Source organism: Thermobia domestica, chromosome 2 (assembly GCF_964235325.1).
Source record: "Thermobia domestica chromosome 2, izTheDome1.hap1.1, whole genome shotgun sequence".
Lineage (NCBI taxonomy): Eukaryota > Metazoa > Arthropoda > Insecta > Zygentoma > Lepismatidae > Thermobia > Thermobia domestica.
This window is the reverse complement of record NC_137455.1, coordinates 331,034,467-331,056,978: the sequence shown is the minus strand read 5'-3', so window position 1 is coordinate 331,056,978 and position 22,512 is coordinate 331,034,467. Positions and strand designations below refer to the sequence as shown.

Genomic DNA, 22,512 nt, shown 5'->3' with positions numbered 1-22,512 from the left:
TTAATATTCTTATTTTTATTATTACTTTCCATAATAGGGTGTTATGGTGTGTCTGATGCAGCAAGTGTTTCGAGTACTGTGTCTTCATGTTCCACTGAGCCCTGGTTTTGTGAAGCGTGCAAAGCTGGAGTTACCAATCCGTCATGTGAGCTTTGTCCTAATTCAGGTAGTAGAAGAATTAGAATATTCTAGGAATAAAAAATTAGTATTTCTAAATTAAATGTAATTAATATAGGAAAAAATAACTAAAAATACTCCTGCATGCTTTTTTACTTTAAAAAAAAAAATATAAATTTTTTTATAATAAATGTAATTGAATTGTGTTTTTGTATGATGTACCCTTTCCTTGAGATTACATGCTATGTTGAATGTATCACTGACTAGTGACACCGAACCTACCGGGCCCGTATGGGCTCGTCATCAACAGCCACTGATACACTCACCAAGCCAATCATCTACGGAAAATAGAACTCAAATTTGGCCCGAAATATAAAGCTTCCAAACTCTCTTCCATCTCGACTCACAGTCCGATATCCAGGCCTGCAGTTCATCATCCACATCCCATCCGGAAATAGGTTGTGAACCACGACTACAGACACAGGACACCGACCTCCGAGTGGAGCTGGCGCTGAGCACAAAGAAGATCTTGGTGTTGTCTGTGAAAGCCCTATCTGAATTTAAAAAAAAAAAATCTTGAAACAGAATTTTGTAAATTAAAAAAAAAAAAAAAGTCTAAACTGAGATTTTGATCGAAACTGATAAGATGAGAAATTTTCTACAGATTCGGTTGTTTTCAACTCGGTCACACTAAGGAAAGTCTCTTCCCTGAATTTCACAGCTATTTCATTTCCCCAGTAAACTTATTCTGTCCATACTGCTCTCTGTTTTGATCGTGCTTCGCATGCATACCAAAAACATCGACTACATATTTCTATGACTTCTTAAAATTACAAGCTAATTAGATTTAGTATTCGAAAAGAAAGATGCGTTCACGGCTAGTAAGTTTTATTCTTCAAAATATTCATGAATGTATTATTGGACAAAATATTCGATAATAAGAAAATATTTACATTGAACTGACATACCCATCAAAATAAAATTTAATAAAATCGATTTCTATACTTTTCAGAGCCGAAACATTCTTCACTTTTGCTCATATTCTCAAAATATTCATATTCCTTAATATTAATTTAATATTCTTGCCTTCTAGAGCATTGACATTGTATCGACACGCAAAACAAACAAAAGGACACAATAGAAAATACGAAACACTACTGAAAATAATAACTTCACTGCTTACATGTTGTAGTTAGCTTATTTCACTCCTGTATATATTCTTTGGTGCTTACACTCCTCTGTGCGTCGAGATTGTGGCCGGCGTAGAGGATTTACGCTCTTCGCGACCTCTCTTCAGCTCGGACCCACATGACAATCTAGCACAGGCAAAACATTCATGTACATATTGACATCACACTTAAACCTAAAGCCCTAATCTAACTATACTAACTTAACCTAAACAAGCATATATATATTAAAAAAAAAAAAAATCACACATATATTTCATAAAACACCATACTTATTTCGCATTTATATTTTGTTTTGTGTCCGCTACCACATTCCTGCCGAAGACGCAGTGGTTATTTTTGCATCAGTGTCGCTCTGAATATATATTGAATTTCTTAAAAAAAAGAAGGAAAAGATATTTACTAGTAATTAACAAAGATTTGCAATTTCTAACTTGATGGGTATCAGATTTTTTAAAATATTACGTGGGTTTAACCTATTGATGAAAGTTTTCAGTTATCGGTACGCAAAATGCATGTACCCTTGCACTTGACAGTAGCCGTGAATCTGACACTTGTTTACATCTTCAACATTCATAATCATTCTATTTCAAAAACCAAAGAAAACATGCCAAAATAAATAAAAATTGAATTTTTGGAGCAGAGTTACCGAAAATGAATAATTTCTAGATTTTGGGGAATCTAAAACATCTTTTCATCACTGGGGAAAATGTGTGTGTGGTACACACATTTTCTTGAGATTACAACAATCGCTCTGTGCTGAGATTCTAGCTTTCTTTCCCCCCCCCCCCCCATCGAATGAAAACACGATGTCACATTGCCTGAATCTACATGTGTGCGGCGTTGAGGGAAACTTTACGAACTTAATACTTCATATTACGAATATTACACGTACACCAGAAAATATATTCACACATGTTTGTCAGAACAAGGAAATTTTGCAGCCAAATACCTGGATTGAGTTTCACTTTCACTATTCCTTACTTACTTGAATCCTCTTCTTACACAGCGACTGAACGGATATATTAATAACAAAAAAAAAAAAGGTTCCTGACGACTTTTCCACCCGAGATTCCTGGGAAACTCGTAAAACGTGGTCTCAAAACAGTTTTAGGATACTAACTCCTACAGCACCTATCCAGACAAAACCATCGAGCGTGGCTTGACTTCTTCTTCCTCAATGTCTGCACCACTACTCAATGTTCTCTCTCCTTCACCGTCTCCTCTGGCGTCTCTTAGGTTCTCTGGCTGACCGAGAACGCAAAATTTGCTAAGGAGCTCATTCCATAACACTAGACATCTACAGGCTAGTATCCATTATGTTATACGAAATCACTTCACAATTGGACTATTTCTGGATTAATAATCTGTTGAAACACCAAACACCGTACGTTTATCTCTGATGACAATTTTCAATATTCGCCAAAACGAAGAATTTAACACAATTTAACGTGATCACAAATTATTCCACTTTTCTGCAGACGCTAAACACTGCACGTCTGACTCTTGAAATGGCTGACGCCGTAAGACAAAGAGTTACAAGAAGATGATCCCTAATTGGAAGATAATCATGACGTAATGATCGGATGATAGGCTTCTGTGCGAAGATCAAAGAAAACCGAAATCTCAGCCGCAGCTGTGATTGTGGATTATCCAATCAGATAATTTTACTTCGAAACAAAGAGATGCACCAAGAAGAAATTATGGCTGACTTTATTAATTTGGAATTTTGAAGAAGATTTTACGAAATAAAATTTCTAGCTTTCTTGTGAAGATTCCCTATGCCGAAATATGAATAGAAATGAATTGAAAACCATTGAAAAAGCTGAAATATACACTTATTTGTCTAAAATAATAATATATTCATGAATAAATGCGTAAAATATATAAAATATAATTAATAATCATGTAATCTTCATATAACATCTATTGAAACGCTCTGTTTTACTAAAATTACGCAAAATTCTCGATCTACGGTTTTCTACTATAAAATAAAAGTTTCTCTTAACATTCTAAATAAATTTTTTTAAAATTTTCCTGCCAATATACAAGGTGTTCAAAAGCATCGGGCCATGTTACGTTATGCTGGGCATAAGGTAACAGCTTTTTTTACAAGTTAGAATTTCTCAGTTGAGCTATTATTATAATATGAGAATAAGTGTAACATAGTTAACGTGATATCTAGTATCTTGACAGTTAACGCATGTGTGTATGTTATGTATTAATAATCATCTCTAAAGTGTGCCAAAGAATCCCAATTATTTTTTTTTTTTTAATTTAAAGAGGGATGATTATCATAGGGAGAGATAATGAGTAAGGAGGAGTGGATCATACTTCTTGATGGGGAGTACCACTATCATACAATCTCATAGCATACAAGCTGTTATGTAATTTTGTTCTGACACAATATGAAAGAGAAAATTTAATTTAGTCTTCAGTTATTATGCGATTCTTATTAATCCTTTAAAATTAATCATAGTTTGTTCTTGATTTAGACCATTTTTGAATTATGACTTTTGAACTAGAACGTTCACATTGAATGACGGAAACTATTTGAAAGAGCAATATTTGTTTGTTTAAATTATTAAAGAAGTAATTTGGAGAAAAACATAGATACTGTTTTCAGATCTAGCATAAAAGAACGCGTCATTTGGATTTTATTTATGGCTAATAGACATTTTTCCGTGAATGTTTCCACTTCTCTTCCAATCTTACTGATCTGCCAATTATTTAATTATTATTTATGTATATTTTTTGAAGTTTATTATAAAATATAATCGTCTTCAGCATAATCTTTGAACGTTAAACTTGAAACACAATGGCCTTTAATTTTGCACCTGCTCGGAGAGTTTAGTCTATCACTTTGAACTATTTGATCACTCCTTGAGGATCTCCTAATATTAAGGAGTCGAACATTAAATATCTAATAATATTAAAGATGCAAAAACGCCGGCTTGTTTGAGACTTTTTTTTTTCATATAAAAAGTCAGCTTTTTTGGGAAAAGAACGGAAATTTTAACTAATGGTACCATTAGTGGATTCTACGATTAAGAAAGTACATTTACACATCCAGTACTTGTAAGTCCAATGTTAGGATTTGGCTATCTTGGGTGTTTTCAAACTGGCATTGCAATTTTTCCAACAAGTGTACGTTATGCAATGACCCTATCTCCAATGTCGTTATGGTTGCTTAACCATCTTATCAAGTTCCTGGAAGCTATACATCTCGGTATATTTTGTACTGTTTGCCTAAATGTAATCTGGCAGGTTAAAAAAAAAAAGTACCTAAAACCAAGAAACAGATACATTTTTTTTTTTTTTTTTTTTTTCAAATCTCATTTTCCTTACATATCGTTTTCTGTTCGGAAAACATTTTATCCTGAACTTCAAAGTTCAGTTTACAAAATTAAATCTATAAATGGCTATTTTGAGTATGATGTTGGTTTAATATCATTATTCATAGAATTCCTTCTTTCTTTACTATTATAATGTTATCAAAATTTTTGAAACGAGAAATTTATGGATAGTTTTTTAAACGTTCTCTCTCTCTCTCTCTCTAATTTCAGCTGCATCAATAAATGTTATGTGTAGTTATAGTGAATTTTAGTTTAATTATAAATTTTAAATAATTTTGTTCCTCGAAATCTACTACTTTTCAGATCAGTTACTGCCAATATTATTAATGTTTTTAATAAAACATGTCTATCGTTGAACGTTAACCTAATAGCTCTATAAACAATTCGTTGAAATTAGAGTGCTGTACCGATTTGCACTTTCCGTTCTATCGATTGACCGATTTTCTTTGATTCTTAATTTTTTTTAAAGGATTGTTTCTTCAGAACGTAGTAATCGAATGAATTTTTCGTGTTATAATGAGAAAACGAAGGTGCTATTCTCCCTCCTTTAAACTTGAAGTATTTAAAAAAATCCCATAATTTCCTAGAAAAAAAAAAAGAAGTTTTTCAAAGAAATTGTTTTCTTTTTTCTCCGAGCCCTTGCATTTCTAAATAATATGATAGGTTAATTTTCTGTGGTAATATTATTGAACCTTACCACTGTTGCTGTGACAATGCAGCTAGCATGTAATATAGCTAGCATATGAAACGGCAATGTCACCGTAAGTGCATATTACGATTGTCTTATATACTATACTATATGCTAGCATATTATATAAGACAATCGTAATACGCTTTCTAGTTAATAAATTCATAAGTCAGAATTATAAAACTTACGGTGACATCACCGTTTCATATAACACCAAGAGTTGAATAAAAATATAGGGTACGCACAAAATAGCTTACCCCAAAACTTTATATGTTTTAGTATATGTTTTGTTCAGGAGTTGTTTACTTAGTGAAGTTGCACCGAATAGTACAGGTGTTGAGATGAATCTCAAATTAACAAGGGAACAACGACGTTTTCTTGCTATAAGCTTGATGGAAACAATAAAGACACCAATATGGTGATAGCAGATCTCAGATGAAGATCTTCAGGTGTGCATCCACCATCACGTCAAGCCATGATAAATAACCAACGATTCGAGGCTACAGGTTCTGTGTTGGACGACCACGAAGTGTACGAAATGAAGGAAACATTCAACTTGTTGCTCAGAGTTATGTGTCTAGTCAAAGAAGTCTCACTAGAACGCAAATGACCTGACAATGATACTTACCTTTTTAAGGAACATCTTGAAGAATTTGAAGATTTAAGCCGTATCGGCCAAAGCTTCTGCGTACGGTGCACTAATGTGATCCGGACCGGTGTATTGAGTTACGTAAGTGGCGGAATAAAACCGACAGAGACTTCTGGAAAAGCATTTTGTGGAGAAATGAAACCTCATTTAAGATGAATGGTCGCGTAGACAATTTTGTGTTCATTAGAGTGATACCAATCCCCACGAAATTATGACAGAAGAGTGAAACGTCCCTGATGTCACTGTTTGGAGTTGTATTTGGAGTGATGATATCATAATCATAGGATCATTCTTTTTTGAAGAAACTGTTGCCAGTGACATATGCCTTCAGATGTTACAGGAATTTGTAATTTCAGAACTTGAAAATAACTCTCGATACGAAAACGTTCAGTTCACTTGGCAACACGATGGAGCATTGCCTTAGTTTGAAGATGTGAGAGATTTCTTGAATCAGTGTTTCGTTGAATAGATAGGTTCTCGCGGTACGACAGATCTACCGCGCACTCCGGACTGTGCGCACTCTTTTTGTACCAGCACTGTAAATACATATTTTTTTTAATGCAAATTTCGTCTGTATATTTCGTAAGCAACTTGTTGCGTGGGATTTTGGGCGTTATAATCTTTTGTATTAACCTTATTGTTGTATCATTTGGGAAATACAATCCGTTTGTAGCATGTCGACGTCTGTAATGGGACACACACGGATGAAAGGGGTTAATATGGATCAATCTCACCATGATGGGGAAGCTTATTTCTTGGTGGATGCATCCTTCTTTTATTCCTGGGTGACGCAGTTGATCCAGGTCTTGTATTTCGTAGGGCATTCTGAACAACAAAATCATTATTGCCTTTTTTTAAATAACGTTTGCATACTTCTATGGGTTCACCAGTTCATCTCATAAGAAGTATCAATATGTGTTTTTCTTTCGTTTGTCAGGGGTAAGTGTTCTCTTCACAGGTAATTTGTCCACACCTTGCAGTGTGAAAGCACATCGTCCGTCTCGTTTCAGATCCCAAAAAAATATTATTAAGTTATACTCGTTGCTCCCAAGCAGTGAAGATAATTTTGAAACGGAAAATTGTGTCCGTTTCGTAAAAACATACTGCCCTTATTCCTACATCGTTGTTTAGCCGTAAAATTTATTTGTAATAAATATTGTCTGAAGAAAGTTTTATGAAGTGAAAGTCTAACGAGTCTTCATTTCTGCAAAAATGTTTCAAAAACTTCAATGTATTCGTCCCTCAAAATTCATCTTTGATCTCACAAAATTATATTTCGTCAGTTTAATACGCATAAGACGAAATTTCCTCATAGCTTTAAACACAATTAAATCAAAGCATTTCTTCTTATTGTCTGTTACAAAAATAATCTTCATAAGGGACTCTTTGTAGTTATTTCAGTACATAGGCAGGCCTATATGTGAAGAAATAGTGGAATTTTGTCTGTTTTGCAAAATTCACAAAAGTTTCTTTTCGCTTTCTTGTTACATTTTAAACAATGGGATAGGATATTTGTACTCTACGAACTGGATTTATGTTCCGTGCGCTTTATATATATATACTCACTCACACTCTCTGTCTCTCTCTCTTTCTTTCTTTCTCTCTCACTCACTCACACAGACAGACAGATAAGCTTTAACCTCCTTGGACAAGACTCCAGGGGAGAGTCGAAAGCTTGAAACTAAAAATTCAGGAATTACAGACATCTGTAAGTAGAATGATAGTTAGAATTCTTAAGCATGGTTTTGCAGCTTTTTAAATTATTTTTTTTAACGTAGTTGGCACTTGGAAATACGAGGAGTTAAAATTTTTCACAAAGAATAATGCCATAAATGTATTCTTGACGTGCGATGAACAGAATAAAGGCTGAAATATGAGGTGTGAGGCCGTAGACCGAGCAAACGCGGGGGTCTACGGGCAAAGACCTCTAGTTAGCCAATGGTTACTATGTATGTATAGTATCATGTTACATTGAGTACAAACACACTTAACAAAAATATTTTCGTATTAATATTTATGTATTTATACTTTGTTTTTCAGGAGGAATCTATAAAGAAACTGATGTTGGAAAGTGGGTCCACTTGATTTGTGCTTTATACGTACCAGGAGTGGCATTTGGAGAAGTTGATCGTCTGTCGAATGTCACTCTGTTTGAAATGCCATATAACAAATGGGGAGCGAAGACTTGTAGTCTTTGCGAGGACGAAAGATTTAGTAGAACTGGTGTCTGTATTGGCTGTGATGCTGGCATGTGTCGAACGTATTTTCATGTTACCTGGTAAGATATCATTTTAATGTATGTATATATGAATTTGCAGATTGTGAAGTATCTACACATGTGGGTTTCAAAATGAAATAACATTCAGTAAAGGGCATAATGGAACATTAAGCTTTCACTTCTTCCACGTACGTTCATTAGGTCTAGCACAATTTTCTTATTTTTTCTTGTTTCATATTACAAAAATCAAAGATTATATTTTGTTTGAGTAATTTTCTAGAATTTCTGAAACCCTACTTAGTAAAACGATATTTTCGAGGTAGTACAAATTTTTAAGTAGTTCGTAGTTAAGTAGTAGTAGTTAAGTAAAATGTTGGTAAAAGTGTAAATGTTCGTAAAATTTTGATAAACACATATTTGTGGGTTATCACGTTTCACTACCGTATATTAGTAGTATTATATTCAGACCTCAATTCCCCATTCGTAACTCAGAGATTATACTACAAAAGCAACTTTTTTTTTTGTTTTTTATAAGTTTATGAATGTTTCGTTTGTGATTTTTTTATAGTTTGTTATTATTGTTATGCAATTGCACTCAAAGAAAAATTCTAAATATTGTTTCGTTTTAATAATATTTACTATTGACAAAATACATCGAAACTCCGTAATTAGGGGTGGGGAGGTGATACAAACCCCACGAGAGGCATTTATTGAAATCAGAAGTATCTTTGATATCTATGTATAAATAGGTCAGAGCCAAAGTGGACTCAAATAATTCGTATCTTTATTCACTTTTCTTATTGATATGCAAATTAAGTCGTCGTATTTCTTTAACTTGGACTAATAAAAGTCGTAGTGAACTAACTTGGACTAAATTAGTTCTTCTGTACTCTGCAGTATTTTAAAATTGTCCATATGTAATTCTGTATAATGGTTTCACTTGTGCAACTGTTTATCTTTTTGTCCTTCTGAAATGACTCTTGACAATTATGTTAACAAGTACATATATGTAAAGATCAGTACAACGTATTTTTTATCAGGAGTCCTTCATGAGTGAGTCGGGAGACGTATCGCATTTGTGGCTAATCAATCCCGGTTTCGAGTTCAAATAGAGGACAATTTCTCTCGGATGTAAGCCGAGAAGCGGTTTAAGCTTATGTGACCCCTTCCAGCATAACCTGGTTGTTGAAGGCAAAACAAACTTATTTCTGTCCATATGTGATATAAATACATAGAGCAAATTATTTAAACAAACAAAAAAAAAAAGTTTAAACCAAAAAAACTTTTTTTTTCAATAAAAAACGTGGTTTTTGCCAACCCTGCTAAATAGCTAATCAGCAATTTGAAATAGTGATTTGAATCGGCAATTTGATTTAGTTTTCGCGTGATACTGATATGAAAAATCTATGTGAAAATGTGTTGAATGCATCAGAAAATAATCCTTAAAGCAAAAACTAAATGTTTGCGTTATGGGAATTTTTGATGTCAGTTATTTTGTAAATAAATATTCAATCTGCATCATTGATTATATTCAGAATAGTGTTCAAAGCTTGTATTTCAAATAATAGGTCAATTTTGACTGGCTAAACCGTTAACGAAGATGAAAATGATAGCTATGAACAAAAACACTAACTGTAGTAGTATATTTTGATATTTTTCATTTATTTATTTATTTTATTTATTTATTATTTTTTGTAGTGCACAGCGGGAAGGACTCTTGTCAGAAGCACATTCTGAGGAAGTGGACCAGGCTGATCCATTTTATGCACATTGCAAGTTGCATACAGACAAAGCTCACATGAGGTAAGGAGTGTATTATGAGTCTTATTACTACAAAGATACTACTAGCTTCATTTAAAGAACCTAATTAAATCTAAATCTTATGAATAACAGTTTTAAAACAAACTGGCATGTCAAAATTTTAGACTACGTGCATAGTGTATTTCTAGCTTCTCGGTTACTGGAAAATGAATGTAGCTGGATTATTCATGATTACTCATATGTCGTTGGATGATAATATAATTGTAGTTAACATGGGATATGGACAGACTTTATCACTTATCACAAAACAAATTGTAGGTAGCAGAAGGTTGTGTCATTCCATCTTGCAGGTAGCTAGTGCTTAGTTTTTCCGAATAAAAATAGCAAGGGGATATGCGAATTTTAGATAGACATCAACGCTCATTGATAATGTGGGTATCATTAATGTAGGCTCCAACGACTTTCTAATCATTCATAGTTCCAGTATTCTGAGTGCCTTTGTGCAGAACAAAGCAGAATAAACCCTTGAAGAAAATTATAGGTCATGTATAATTTTCGTGAAGTTCATTAGTCTAAATCTCCATGTCGACATTGATAATTTAACATATCTATTTTTTGTAGAAAGCACTTAATTGTGCAAATTGGAGTAATTTATGTTGTATAAAAATGACATACATACAGAACAGACAACTTAAAGTCACTAAGATAAAAGCAAAATTATTTATGAAGTAATTGAACTCGCAAAACACTCAAAATAATAAATAAAATAAAATAAATTGTTTATTCATATTCTATGAACTGTTTGAAAATAGTTTTGTTGGTGAATTTCGCTTTTGGCTATTGAATAAGTAATTTTTGTCTTTATGACTAAGTATTTGTTTTGTATGCACCTCATTTCTATATAACATAAATTTCTATGTCACAATATGTGAGTGCTTTCTGCAAAAATACACAAGTGAAAGAACCCCGCTCAGAGCTTATGGAAATCCGGTTTCCGTTAAATTGGTTAGCATTGTAGTATGTTGTGTATTTTGGTCCTCTGATGAAAAGTCTCAATGGGCACGAAGCCTCAAAACCCCATGTTTTTGAGATCGTCACTTACAGGCATACGCTCCCTCGTAAAGTGAAAATAATAATTAAGTCGGCATTTTATCTATGAAGTATGAACCATTCTCACTAGGGCTTTTGAGTCGCTGATTGCGAAATCGAGGTCGGTTGACTTCCATCATATTATTTGAAGGTCAAATCCAGAGGAACGTTGCAAAAGTATGAACAAAAAGTACGTAAATGTTTTTTGAGTCGCTGGATCTGATTATATCACTTTCTTGATCCTAAAAGTTCATTTCAAGGTCATTCCATGATCATTTTAAGGTCAAAGTTGAAAAACAGTCGGAAAAATCTGAAAAAAAAAATCCCTCGTAGATATGGTTTTAGTGTAGCTGAAAAAGAAATGTTTAGACAATGAAAATACAGATATTTTTCAATTAGAAAGAAATAGGTTTGAGCCAGGATTGTTACGTTTTAGAATATTTTCAAGATTTAGAAACGCTACTCAATATCAGCTTTGGATACTCTTTGCAGTGAATGGTAGTAGATAGAAGTAGATGATGCGATATTACGGTATTATTACACTTGTAAGTCCGGTGCTATTACATTAGGTTGTTGTGCATATGTCGCCAGTGTCCTACAGTTTTTAGGATGGGCTCGACATCAACAACAAATCAAATACCAGCATCTTGTGTGTATTCGAGCTCTACTGGAATACATACAAGATACTGGTAATCGTAATGTGAACAATGATGGAAATGAAAGTGAAATCCGTTCAAGTTCAGGAATGACGAGATGTGAGATGCAGGGCAAATCTTTATTAGAGAAAACGACCCTGCAAATGACTAACTGGAAAACTAAATGGACAATATTATTACTGGTAAACTCGATTAACACTGACCTCGGATTCGGAATCAGCTACCCGAATTGTTTCAAATTTTTCCGGCTGTTTTTCAAGTTTGACCTTAAAATGATCCGGGAATGACCCTGAAATGAACTTGTAGGGTCAAGAAAATGACCTATTCGGATCCCCCGACTATTTTTTTTTTTTTTTTTTTTTTTTTATAAGTACTTTTCGTTCATATTTTTGCAACGTTCCCCCTTGATTTGAACTTCAAGTGACCTTAAATATTACGTGATGGAGATTAACCGACCTCGAATTCGCAATCAGCGACTCCAAAAACCCTAGTATACCCTAGTGAGAATCGTTCATTTTTCATAGATAAAATATCGACCTAATTATTATTTTCAGTTTACGAGGGAGAGTGTACCTTTAAATGACGATAATAATCAGCGGATATCTCAAAAGCGTGGGGTTTTGGGCTTCGTGCCTATTGAGACTTTTCATCAGGGGACCAAAATGCACAACATACTGCAATATCAGCCAATTTAACACAAACCGGATTTCCATAAGCTCTGAGCGGGGTCCTCTATCTATTTCGAAATGGAATTTTGAATGAACATAGCATTGCAAATGTGATTTCATGTAAAGCTTACGTGATTTTCAATTTGTCTAAAGCATTCAGTCTGTTTTGCTTTACAAGGAGAAATTTTGTGTATTAAGACTGAAATAATCAGCAAGTTATCGGAGTCCTATTGTTAACTCGCTCAGTTGATTGATAGATAAGCGTCGAAAATATAGGCAACTTTTCTTATAATTGTCTGGAGAGGAGTACTTTAAGCAGGTAAATATTTCATAAAAGATGTCTTAAATTACGTTTACTGTATTGAGAGAAAGACTTAAGAAAATTATAGGTAATGGTTGTAAATAAACTAATAGTTGACATACTTATCCTTGTTGTATGTAATTCCGGTTTCGATTTCCGATTGGGATACCTTCTCGATTAGTTTGTAAGACAAAACCGTTGAATGCAAAATTAAATAAGTAATAATTATTTGAGTATAGTATTATTTCTTTTAATATATCTGGTACTTCTTTCTGTTGTGTAATTAATAATAAATACATAATATTGTTGGTTTCAGGAGACGACGACGTAACTACATGGCTTTACAACTTCGTATACACCAGCGACAAGTGGAGTATCAACAAGCAGGACACAGCGATACTTTTGAGCAAGTAAGAATCAGACGTAAATTGGCAAAACATCGACAAAAATATTTAAATCACAAGACCACAAGAACTCCACCGTGGGGTAAGTATGCATTGATAATCATTATTATATGTAATGAGTAGGTAACGTATCGTTATTCGTGGGAATTATATTCTGATTATGGGCAGATTGTATGCGTGCATTGAGACAGACGCTAACAGTTTATTTATTGTTCGAAAAGATATATACAATCAGAATTACAGTAAAAGATTTTTTTTTTTTTTTTTTTTTTAAGGGACGATAATTACATATATTAGTTTAGTTTTTGTTGGGTATTTGTGGTGTTATATTTTATTTTTGTGGTGTTATATCAGAATAATAAATAAATAATTCACTTCTTTATAATATACCGTACTACATTAACGTTATACTCTATGTCTTTTTGTTGCTTCTTTTAATCAGAATAGCAGGAGCTAATATTTTCTGTTATAATTTTGAAGTACAATGAATATCCTTCGTATATAAGATGAAGTAGGTTCAAGTCCCATGAATTTCTTGAAAGCATGCTTAATAGTAATTTCATTGTTAACGTTGAATCAATTCATTAAGCTTTCAAGGTTCAGTTTCAAAAAAGGAAATTTATTATTCTTATATTATTAAATTTTACCCCCGGAAGTCTGTTGTATACTAAAGTCATTACATTTTACCCCCGAAAGTCTTTACATTCATTCAGTTCAAAGGATTCATAAAATTTAAATTGTTAAATTGTTTTCTTCACCATAAGAGTAACATAAAGTACTTTATTAAAATTAATTTGAATTTTGGAAATACATATTGATGTTTTGTAAATTTTGTAATGCAGAATATAGAAACGTGTTTTGTATTTTTCCATTTGTTTGCATTAAGTGTATTTGTTTTAAATAATGTACCTGAGTGTACTAACTATATCCAAGGGATATTCGTACTAGTCGTAATCTTCAAAGAGCTAAGAGCGACGAAGCGTATGTACAGTTTAGACATAATATTCTTGTGTTTAACTTCTCTGTGGGTCAGCTGTTGAGCTTGGGAATTAGGTTGAGTATACTTGAAAATGCTTTCGTTTTTGGTTCAAGTGAAGCGTAGTATGTCATAAATTGTCTGCGATTGTTACTGAAGAACTGTTTGATTGCATTGAGGATTCAACTTTTAGGTGAGGTTCGGACTTGAGAAAGTTAACTAATTTTTAACGGAAGATATACCAGGCCTTACGTGAGGGTGTCGTCACTACGCGGACAGTGCAGCGGTAATTTAACAATCTTAAAGGCGATGACGAAACACTCGAAGACGCGCCACGTGCCGGAAGACCAACACATGTACAAAATGAAGATCTTCAGGCAGCAATTGAGGCGAACAGGGGCCAGACATGTGAGGAACTGGGACTATAATTCAGTGGGAGTGGAGAAACCATTCGACAGAACCTCCATCAACGTGGGAAGCACTGCAAGTTGGTTCGATGGGTCCCACATGATTTGACTCTGGCCAGAAGGCAACGCGAGTAACACCTGTGTTTCTTTGCTGTCTCGTCTGAGGAAGGAGCCATTTCTGGAGAGGATGTTGACATGTGATGAGAAGTGGGTCATGTACGAAGCTCCACGCGGCGCCGTCATCATTGGTTAGCATCCCATAAATCGGTTCCAAAACAGCCGAAACCAGCATTGCACCAGAAGGTTCTCGTGTGTGGACTGCTCGCGGCATCGTGCATCGGAAACTGCTACCGGCTGGTCAGAGCATCAACGCAACTGTGTACTGCCAGCAGTTAATCCGTGTTCAAGAAAAACTCAAAACTCTGGAGCCAACACTTCTGAATCGCAAAGAGGTTCTCCTGTTACAGGGCAATGCTAAACCCCACGTGGCTAGGATGACCCGGGACACCATTCTAGTCCTCGGATGTGAAACATTATTGCATCCGCCATACTCCCCGGACATTGCACCGTCGGATTATTACCTGTTTCATTCCTCTTGGACAATCACTTTAGAGGACGTCAGTTCAGATCCCTGGTAGAGGTGCAAAATGCACTTGATACCTTCTTCGCTTTACGACCCACCAAGTTCAATCGCGATGGAATCCATGGCCTTCCTGAACGTTGGCAGAAGGTCGTTGATGCTGATGGGAACCATTGTTGAGCTTCCAGGTGCGTCTTCGGTGATATATCGATGTTTGAAGATGGTGGGTGTAAAACCGACAGAACTTTCTTGGTTACCTTTATATTAATACCAGTTTGCCTTTCCAAATTACATTACAAAGACCATTCCAATAATTGCATTTCTTCAGACCTAATTTATATCTCCCACTGTATCCATTGTCCATTCCCTTATTTTCGAAAACTCAAATTCCTCTTTCGATTTGCTTTAACAATCACCAGTGCTCTTGCAACGCACAAATTCCTTACCTACCTGTCCCAAAAGATACAGCAGTACATTTGAACACGTCGTGCGTGTAATTATCCTCAAAATCCTTCCCCCCAGCTTAAACTTACATTGCCGTTCTGCCCATTAACTGTATACTAACACTCAATTTCCATACACTTTTATCTTTTCCAGTTTCGTGTATATCAAGTATTATCTCCCATTTTTGTCTATAATATTTTCATTTTTCTTATTTTTATAATTAATAATAATTTCTTCAATAAGGGGGCGCGGTGGCTCAGTGGTAGAGCATTCACCTCCGGTGCTTGGGGTTCCTGGTTCGATCCCAGCTCGCGCCGTGTGGACTTCGTGGTGGACAAACACCGTGTTCGTGGGTTTCCTCGGGGTCCCCCCGTTTCCTCCACTTTCGTCATTCCACCATTTCACTCATCTCTCATCATCACCGTCTCCTTTAGCCTAATCGGCATAACAGTGGGACGTAAAACTTAAAGATTTCATTTCATTTTTTCAATTTCTTCATAATTTTTACTTTTCAATTCTTTGTATATTAGATATTCTTTTCTCTTTTCATATGACGGTAGACCATGAACTGCTTGGCACGCACGGTAAATGTTTTCATGTACAGACCTTTGGTTTCTGACTCCTTAACGATTGAAGTTGAGGTTTGGACAGCCAGATTTTTTTTTTTTTATTATTTATTTAACTGCTACTTAGAACACAAATAAGGAAAAATTGATAGGACAAACCTGTTGAACGTTAAGTTGAGGATAAACGTTAACCTGTTCAACTTTAAGTAAATACAATGTGTACTGACAATACAAGTAAAAGTTATAATGAATGAACTTTTTTAGAATATTTCTTTGTTCTATCTCACTCTTATCGACTTATCCGTCTTTCAACGTGAATTTTATTTTCAACTAAATCCCATCTACTTTCAGTCTGGTGACACTATGTCGTGAGTACGTGACCCAGCATTCCAATTTGTCGTCCACCTTGATGCTGGACAGCGTTTTCTTTCTTTTAATTTTTCTTTTTATCTACTACTTCTCCATATCTGATAAAGTAGTTTAGCGAAAGAGCTTGTAGTGTGATTATATTTTACTATTTTGTGATATATAATTTAGTATATATATATATACTAGTACAGTCAACAAATTCGTGGGCTGGTATCCAGAATGAACTGAAAAAGTGTGACGTCGCATTCTTCTCGTAGTCATAGTGATCACAATTTTATTTTCTAAACAACATGGCCTAAGAGCCTAGGTACAAAGCGAAAACAGTGACGTATTGACTTCTGGATTGCAAGCATTAAAGTAAAAGAAACATTTCTATATGTAGAAAAAATATAATGTATGAAACAACGAAAAGATGTGCAATTATGTAAGTAATATGTTAAAATATGACAAACGTTGAAGGTGAAATGTTTCCCCTGATATCGCAGATTTTGTGTATTTATACATGTGAAAGTTACATTAAGTGTAAAAATATACTTAACTTGTTTATTATCGGATGTTGAATTTTAATAATTCTGGAAAAAATGTATTTAGTACCATCAGTATCACGCATTACAGGTCTACAGAATTAGTGTTTAAAACTTATGCCGAACCATTCATAATTGGATGTTTGCTTCTTATATTGTCAGTGTATATTTTTAAAGTAAATAGGAAATATAAGGAAAGATTCGGTGCATGTTAACCGATCAAAAATTGGTCGAGATTGAAAATTCTCAACACGCATATTGTTACAAGCGTAGTGTCTTCTTTAAAGATTGATTGTTTATTTTGTAGCCACTGTAACTGTGCATTCATGTTTTAAAGGTAGGCGTAAGAGATCTAAATGCGCCAATATAATTAAATTATTCTCAAAGTAGACAATGATTTTTTCTTGTAGATAAATCGTATATTTGTTCTATTTTTGTTGTGGAGACAGCTCGTCACTCTGTACCGTAGAGATTTTATACTGCACATAGTTGCTTTTGTTCATTATGTATTACTTGGTAATGGCGTTGGCATTACATAGACAAGTTCTATCTTATCAGTTTACCTAGAGGTGTGACCCCGGTAGAAAAAGATTCCTTAGATGTTACTTCGTGAATTACTAGATTCCCTCGTAAACTTTGTAAATAGTGACTCCATATTGTTAATCTGTATCCTTTCCCGTCACTTTACTTTGTCTTCAAAATATTCTACAATTGTTTTATTAACAGTATGCTTGACAGTATTCCTACCGCCCCGCGCATGTGTTATATATATATATATATATATATATATATATATATATATATATATATATATATATATATATATATATAAATTGCGATCACTATGGTAACGAAGAGGAAATGACGACATCACTACTATTTCAGTCTATATAGGCAACCAGTAGAACCCATTTTTGTTGTGCTTGATGTGAACGTCCACACACACAGGCAATTACACAGATTCACACTGAAATTGCGTTTTCTCTTTTGATCTGTCTTATCTCGGGTTTTTACGTTTTGGAGATAATGGCTGCTTGTATCGTTAGTTATGGATCGTAGAGGAGACATCATGTTTCATCTCCTGTTATTATCCGGTTCAGGAGCGTTCCATCAGCGTCCGCACTTCTGATTGTTGGTCTTGTGTCAGAATACATGGGACATGGTGTTGGGTGACATGCGACATGTTCAAGTCATCCGTCAGAATGTTGTGATACGTATCATGGCTGATCCGTACTGCTGCTGCGATGTCATCTACCGATTGGAAATGGTTAGCGCGCACAACCATTGCAACCTCTTCGATCTTGCGTTTTGTTCGGATTGTTGTTGACCGACCTACTGGTTCATAATCCTCTAAACTGTCTTTCCTCCGTAAACCGTTGGTGCCACTTAAACACTGCACTGCGGTCCAGGGCGTTATCACTACACTTGCCTGATCATCTGCAACGTTCTTGCAGCGGATTTGCCTAGTTTTGGAAAAACTTGATGTTTGTTTATTGTTCAAACTGCGACAGTTTCCAAGTCCACTGCGACGTAATCAACTCCTTTCACAAGAGTATAGTAAAATCGCTCAAACCGTCCCCAAGCGGCCAGAAAGGAAGCGGAACACCTTTGAAGGAAACCGCGTGTTTCTTTGTTACATGGAAGGGATAATTCAACATGTCCTTCCAGTTGAGGGTGGCCTGCCAGTTGACCTGCTAAAAAAGAAAGCGATGTTGCAATTTTCAACCTCTTGCTTACTGATTTTCAGTAGTCTTCGCAGAAAGACAGATTTATCTAGTTTTTTCGTTACTTTTGTTTTCATTGTATACTCCTCCTTCCATCTCCTTTAGCTTGAAGGACAATTGTGGGACGTTAAACTGAAATATTTCATTTAATTTGAATTCAGTTTGGATATGTTGTAATGAAGAGAAAAAAGAAATCAATAATTAATTTCATAATATGTGATTATATTACTCTTAAATATAGCATATTGTTAATATTATGTAACTTCCATAACAATAACGCTTGTACGAACCAAACATGTTAAGTGGTTCGCCCCTGTCCTTCTCCCCCCCCCCCTTCCCGCAAGGCAGTGCCGTAAAAGCCCGATGAGAAAAAAAATACAATCTTTCTTTGCCACTCCCAGAAATCCGTCCTTGATCGCCCCTGTCCATACTTTTATACTGGATTCCTTTAATGATTGTTGTGTTTTATTGTTATTATTATTATTATTATATAATGTATCCACCGATAATAAAAGTTTAGCGATGGCAACAACGTATTACTTCGACACCGAACACGTGCCGTTTATGGCTTATTTGGAGTGTTATTTATGAGGGCGGTTAGGGTAAATTTTTCTGCTTGAGTACAAAGGAAGCCGGTTGGGGACCAGTAGAACGTCTCGACTATAACAATACGTCTGTTTGCACTCCTTGCACAGACCTGTCTCTTGCTGGGTCGAGAAATGAACTTCTACTGCTTCCTCCAGAATATCACTTACCAGCTCTAGTATATCACCATCACTACACTGCGTCCAGTCCACGAACTTATTGACTGTAGTGTATATATATTGCTTTACAAGAATGTTGTTTTGACCATTATTTTACAATATGTATATGTTTGCATTATTTTAAAATAGTTCCAACCCAGAAGATGCCTCGTCTTCTAACTACAAGTGCCTCTGCATGTCGAAAACTGTTACACAAGGCTGAACTGATGGGCATAGACACACAAGCTTTAGAAGTTCAAGAAGCACAAGTGGCTGCGTTGGTTGATGTAAGAAAGAAGTGGCATATTCCACCAGCTTTTAGGTAAAATACTTATGTTCTCCTGTATTCTAGGTTAATAGAAGAGGCTAATTGTATAATAGTTCGCTGATTATTCTTAAATATTACAGATTTTTCACATGGTAATTAAGGTGTAAAGGCTGTGTGTGTTAAGAGATGCTTAGTTGATATACGGGCACAGGAAATAGATACACAGATAAAGGATATGTTGTGTTCGTAGAGGACACTGTGTTATTACAGTGAGAGTGAAGGGGAGAGAGTACACAAGTGGTTTTGCCCTCAATAATAGCTACTTCATGTAACACATGTATGTGTAAATGTAGCACAGCATATTAGTTGAGATGGTATTATACTTTATTATTGTGATAAGCACTAAGCATAATACTTTTTTCTTTTTCTTTCTTTCTTCAATTTGTAAAGTCCTGTAACTTGACTTGAAGATAAATCTCAAACTTTATATTTGTGTAGCAGTATAAGACGCATTAGAGGATTTGAGCTCCTCCGTGGCTAAGCGGTTAGCGCACGCGCCTTTGGCGTAGGAAGCCCGGGTTCGATTCCCGGCAGGAGCTCATGTGGTTCGGATTCCACGTTAATCAGTAGGTCCACGTCTCATAGCCTCGCTGCTGAACGGAACGTTAAACTCAAAATCAAGTCAAGTCAAGCATTAGAGGATTTATCTGTCAAAGTCTAAGATTTTAAAACTTTTCACAACGAATATATTTTGTCCTTTTTTATTTTTCATTTTTGAAACATTGTAATTTGTAAAGAAAGCAAGTTTGAAAAATCTGAATATGATGGACCTGCGATGGAGCTTTTAAAGTAATTTTCTTCGTGTTGGATATCATGAATTCACGTCTGGAAATAAGCTATGAATTTGTTCTGCAATTCGATGAAGCGCATGAGCAGTGCACGTGATATTAACCATACGAGGAAACTGGACTTGAAAGACCTTCGCAGCTTTTCTCATGTATGGTGCTGCGTCTGTCAATAAAAGAATAATGTTCTAATGTTTGACTACATCTGGCCATAGTAAATTTAAGGCATTAGTAAACTTGAGCAATTCTTGTACTATTATTATATTTTCTAATTGTTCAGTTGCAAACAACTATATTTTTGATGGTTCATTAACATTCATGGTCTCAACTACAATATTAACAAGGTACTTTCTCAAAGCAGCAGTCATCTGATCAGTAGAAACCCGAGGTTTCTTCCCTAATTTTTTGAATGACATTTGTGTAACATACATTAACGTAATTGTTCCTCAGTGTTGACTCATTTGGCACTTTTGTGTAGTTGGGCAAGAAATTTCTCAAAGACGGATTTTCAAATTTTCAAAAATAATACCAGCATCCATAAATGTTTTACATAAATCCATCGAGAACTGGATTGCCGAACAAAGTTTACACACGAAGAAATGAGAGATGATCATGAATCACCTGTTTTATGCATAGCAGATTTGTTTGGCTGCTAGCAAATACTGCAAAATGTGACACTTTTTCACGGAATTCACTTAATGTATCACAAACCTCTCAAAATAATATTAACCAATCAGTTGAAAACATATCCAAAGGAAATGCTTTTACGAAATTGTTCAATATATTCCTCAACGATACCGGTTCTTTAGGCATTGTTGGAATAATACACCATTTCTAGCACAGAACACAAAAGAAAACCATTCGACGAACTAAGAACAAAGAACTGGAGCCGGAGATCTTGGTTCGGGGGCGGGGGAAAGGGGGGGAGTTCGTTGATGCGTGACGCCTGGACCTGACCTTGACATCATGTGATGCTGAAATTTATCAACATGATTTACAGCAACTAGCATCCACTTTGTTCCTAGGAATCATAAAAAAACTTGTACAACCATTTTTCGCACAGAAAGTACAAGAGTTAGAAAAATGAAGTGTGAATTTTACAAGAAAACGCAACAAAGGCCCTTATAGATATTAAAGCATAAAGACAGGCTCTATATACTGAAATAGCCAAAAATAAAGTTTGCTATATATAAAGAACTAAGAACCAAAATTATACCTTTAAATATATATTTTTTAAATATCTCTAATATTAAAACATTTTTCATTATATCGTGTATTTTTAAAAACCCGTAGTGTGGAGTTCATTGGCTACTACCTCGATCGAAATGCTCGCTTAACATCAATGAAGCGACGACTAGAAGAGCTGCTGGACAACAATACACAGTTACTGGATGAACAACAAATGTTACGACAAAAATATGATCAGGTAAATTTCTTTTGCAGTTGAAATACCAGTTGTAAAATGTTTTGTTAATTCAATTTCTTATTGCATTATGGAAAAATGTTTTGATTTTGATCGTGAATTTGATTTTCTTATTTAAAAAATACAGTATAACGTCAGTTTTACGTTCCAGCATTTAACGAAAGATTAAATTTGGGCCCCAAAAATGACATTATGTATGTAATGCATATAAGGACAACTACAGTATATTAGTACATTTCCTGTATTTAGAAAATAATAAATAGAAAGTATATTTACTAGAATCAACTAGCCTAAGATCAATATTTCCGTAGATAATCACAATACTTGATTTCATGACAGTCCATGTGCATTTCGTGAGGATCCAAATGATGATTCTTCGGAGTACGTTCTTGTGAAAGCTGTTTTTATTATTAAAATGTTCCTGTTATCAATCATTTTCTTCAACTTTTTTGTTAGTTGTTACTTTGATATGTCTGATCATTTTTGCAGTTGGTTTTAATACGATACTTTTCAGTGTTGGGTAGTTGAAAACAGTGGTAGTGTATATAT

General features: G+C 34.8%; 1 protein-coding gene across 5 annotated transcripts in view; it reads left to right on the top strand.

Moving 5' to 3' along the window:
* LOC145678698 (PHD finger protein 14) overlaps positions 1–22,512 on the top strand; it is a 101,886-nt gene that overhangs the window by 48,794 nt on the left and 30,580 nt on the right. For all 5 annotated transcript variants that reach the window (XM_081749111.1, XM_081749112.1, XM_081749110.1 and 2 more), the window contains exons 5-10: positions 38–166; positions 8,038–8,275; positions 9,914–10,018; positions 13,007–13,176; positions 19,578–19,749; positions 21,834–21,966. In XM_081749111.1, the coding sequence (XP_081605237.1) occupies positions 38–166; positions 8,038–8,275; positions 9,914–10,018; positions 13,007–13,176; positions 19,578–19,749; positions 21,834–21,966 (947 nt within the window). The remainder of the gene's footprint in view (positions 1–37; positions 167–8,037; positions 8,276–9,913; positions 10,019–13,006; positions 13,177–19,577; positions 19,750–21,833; positions 21,967–22,512) is intronic.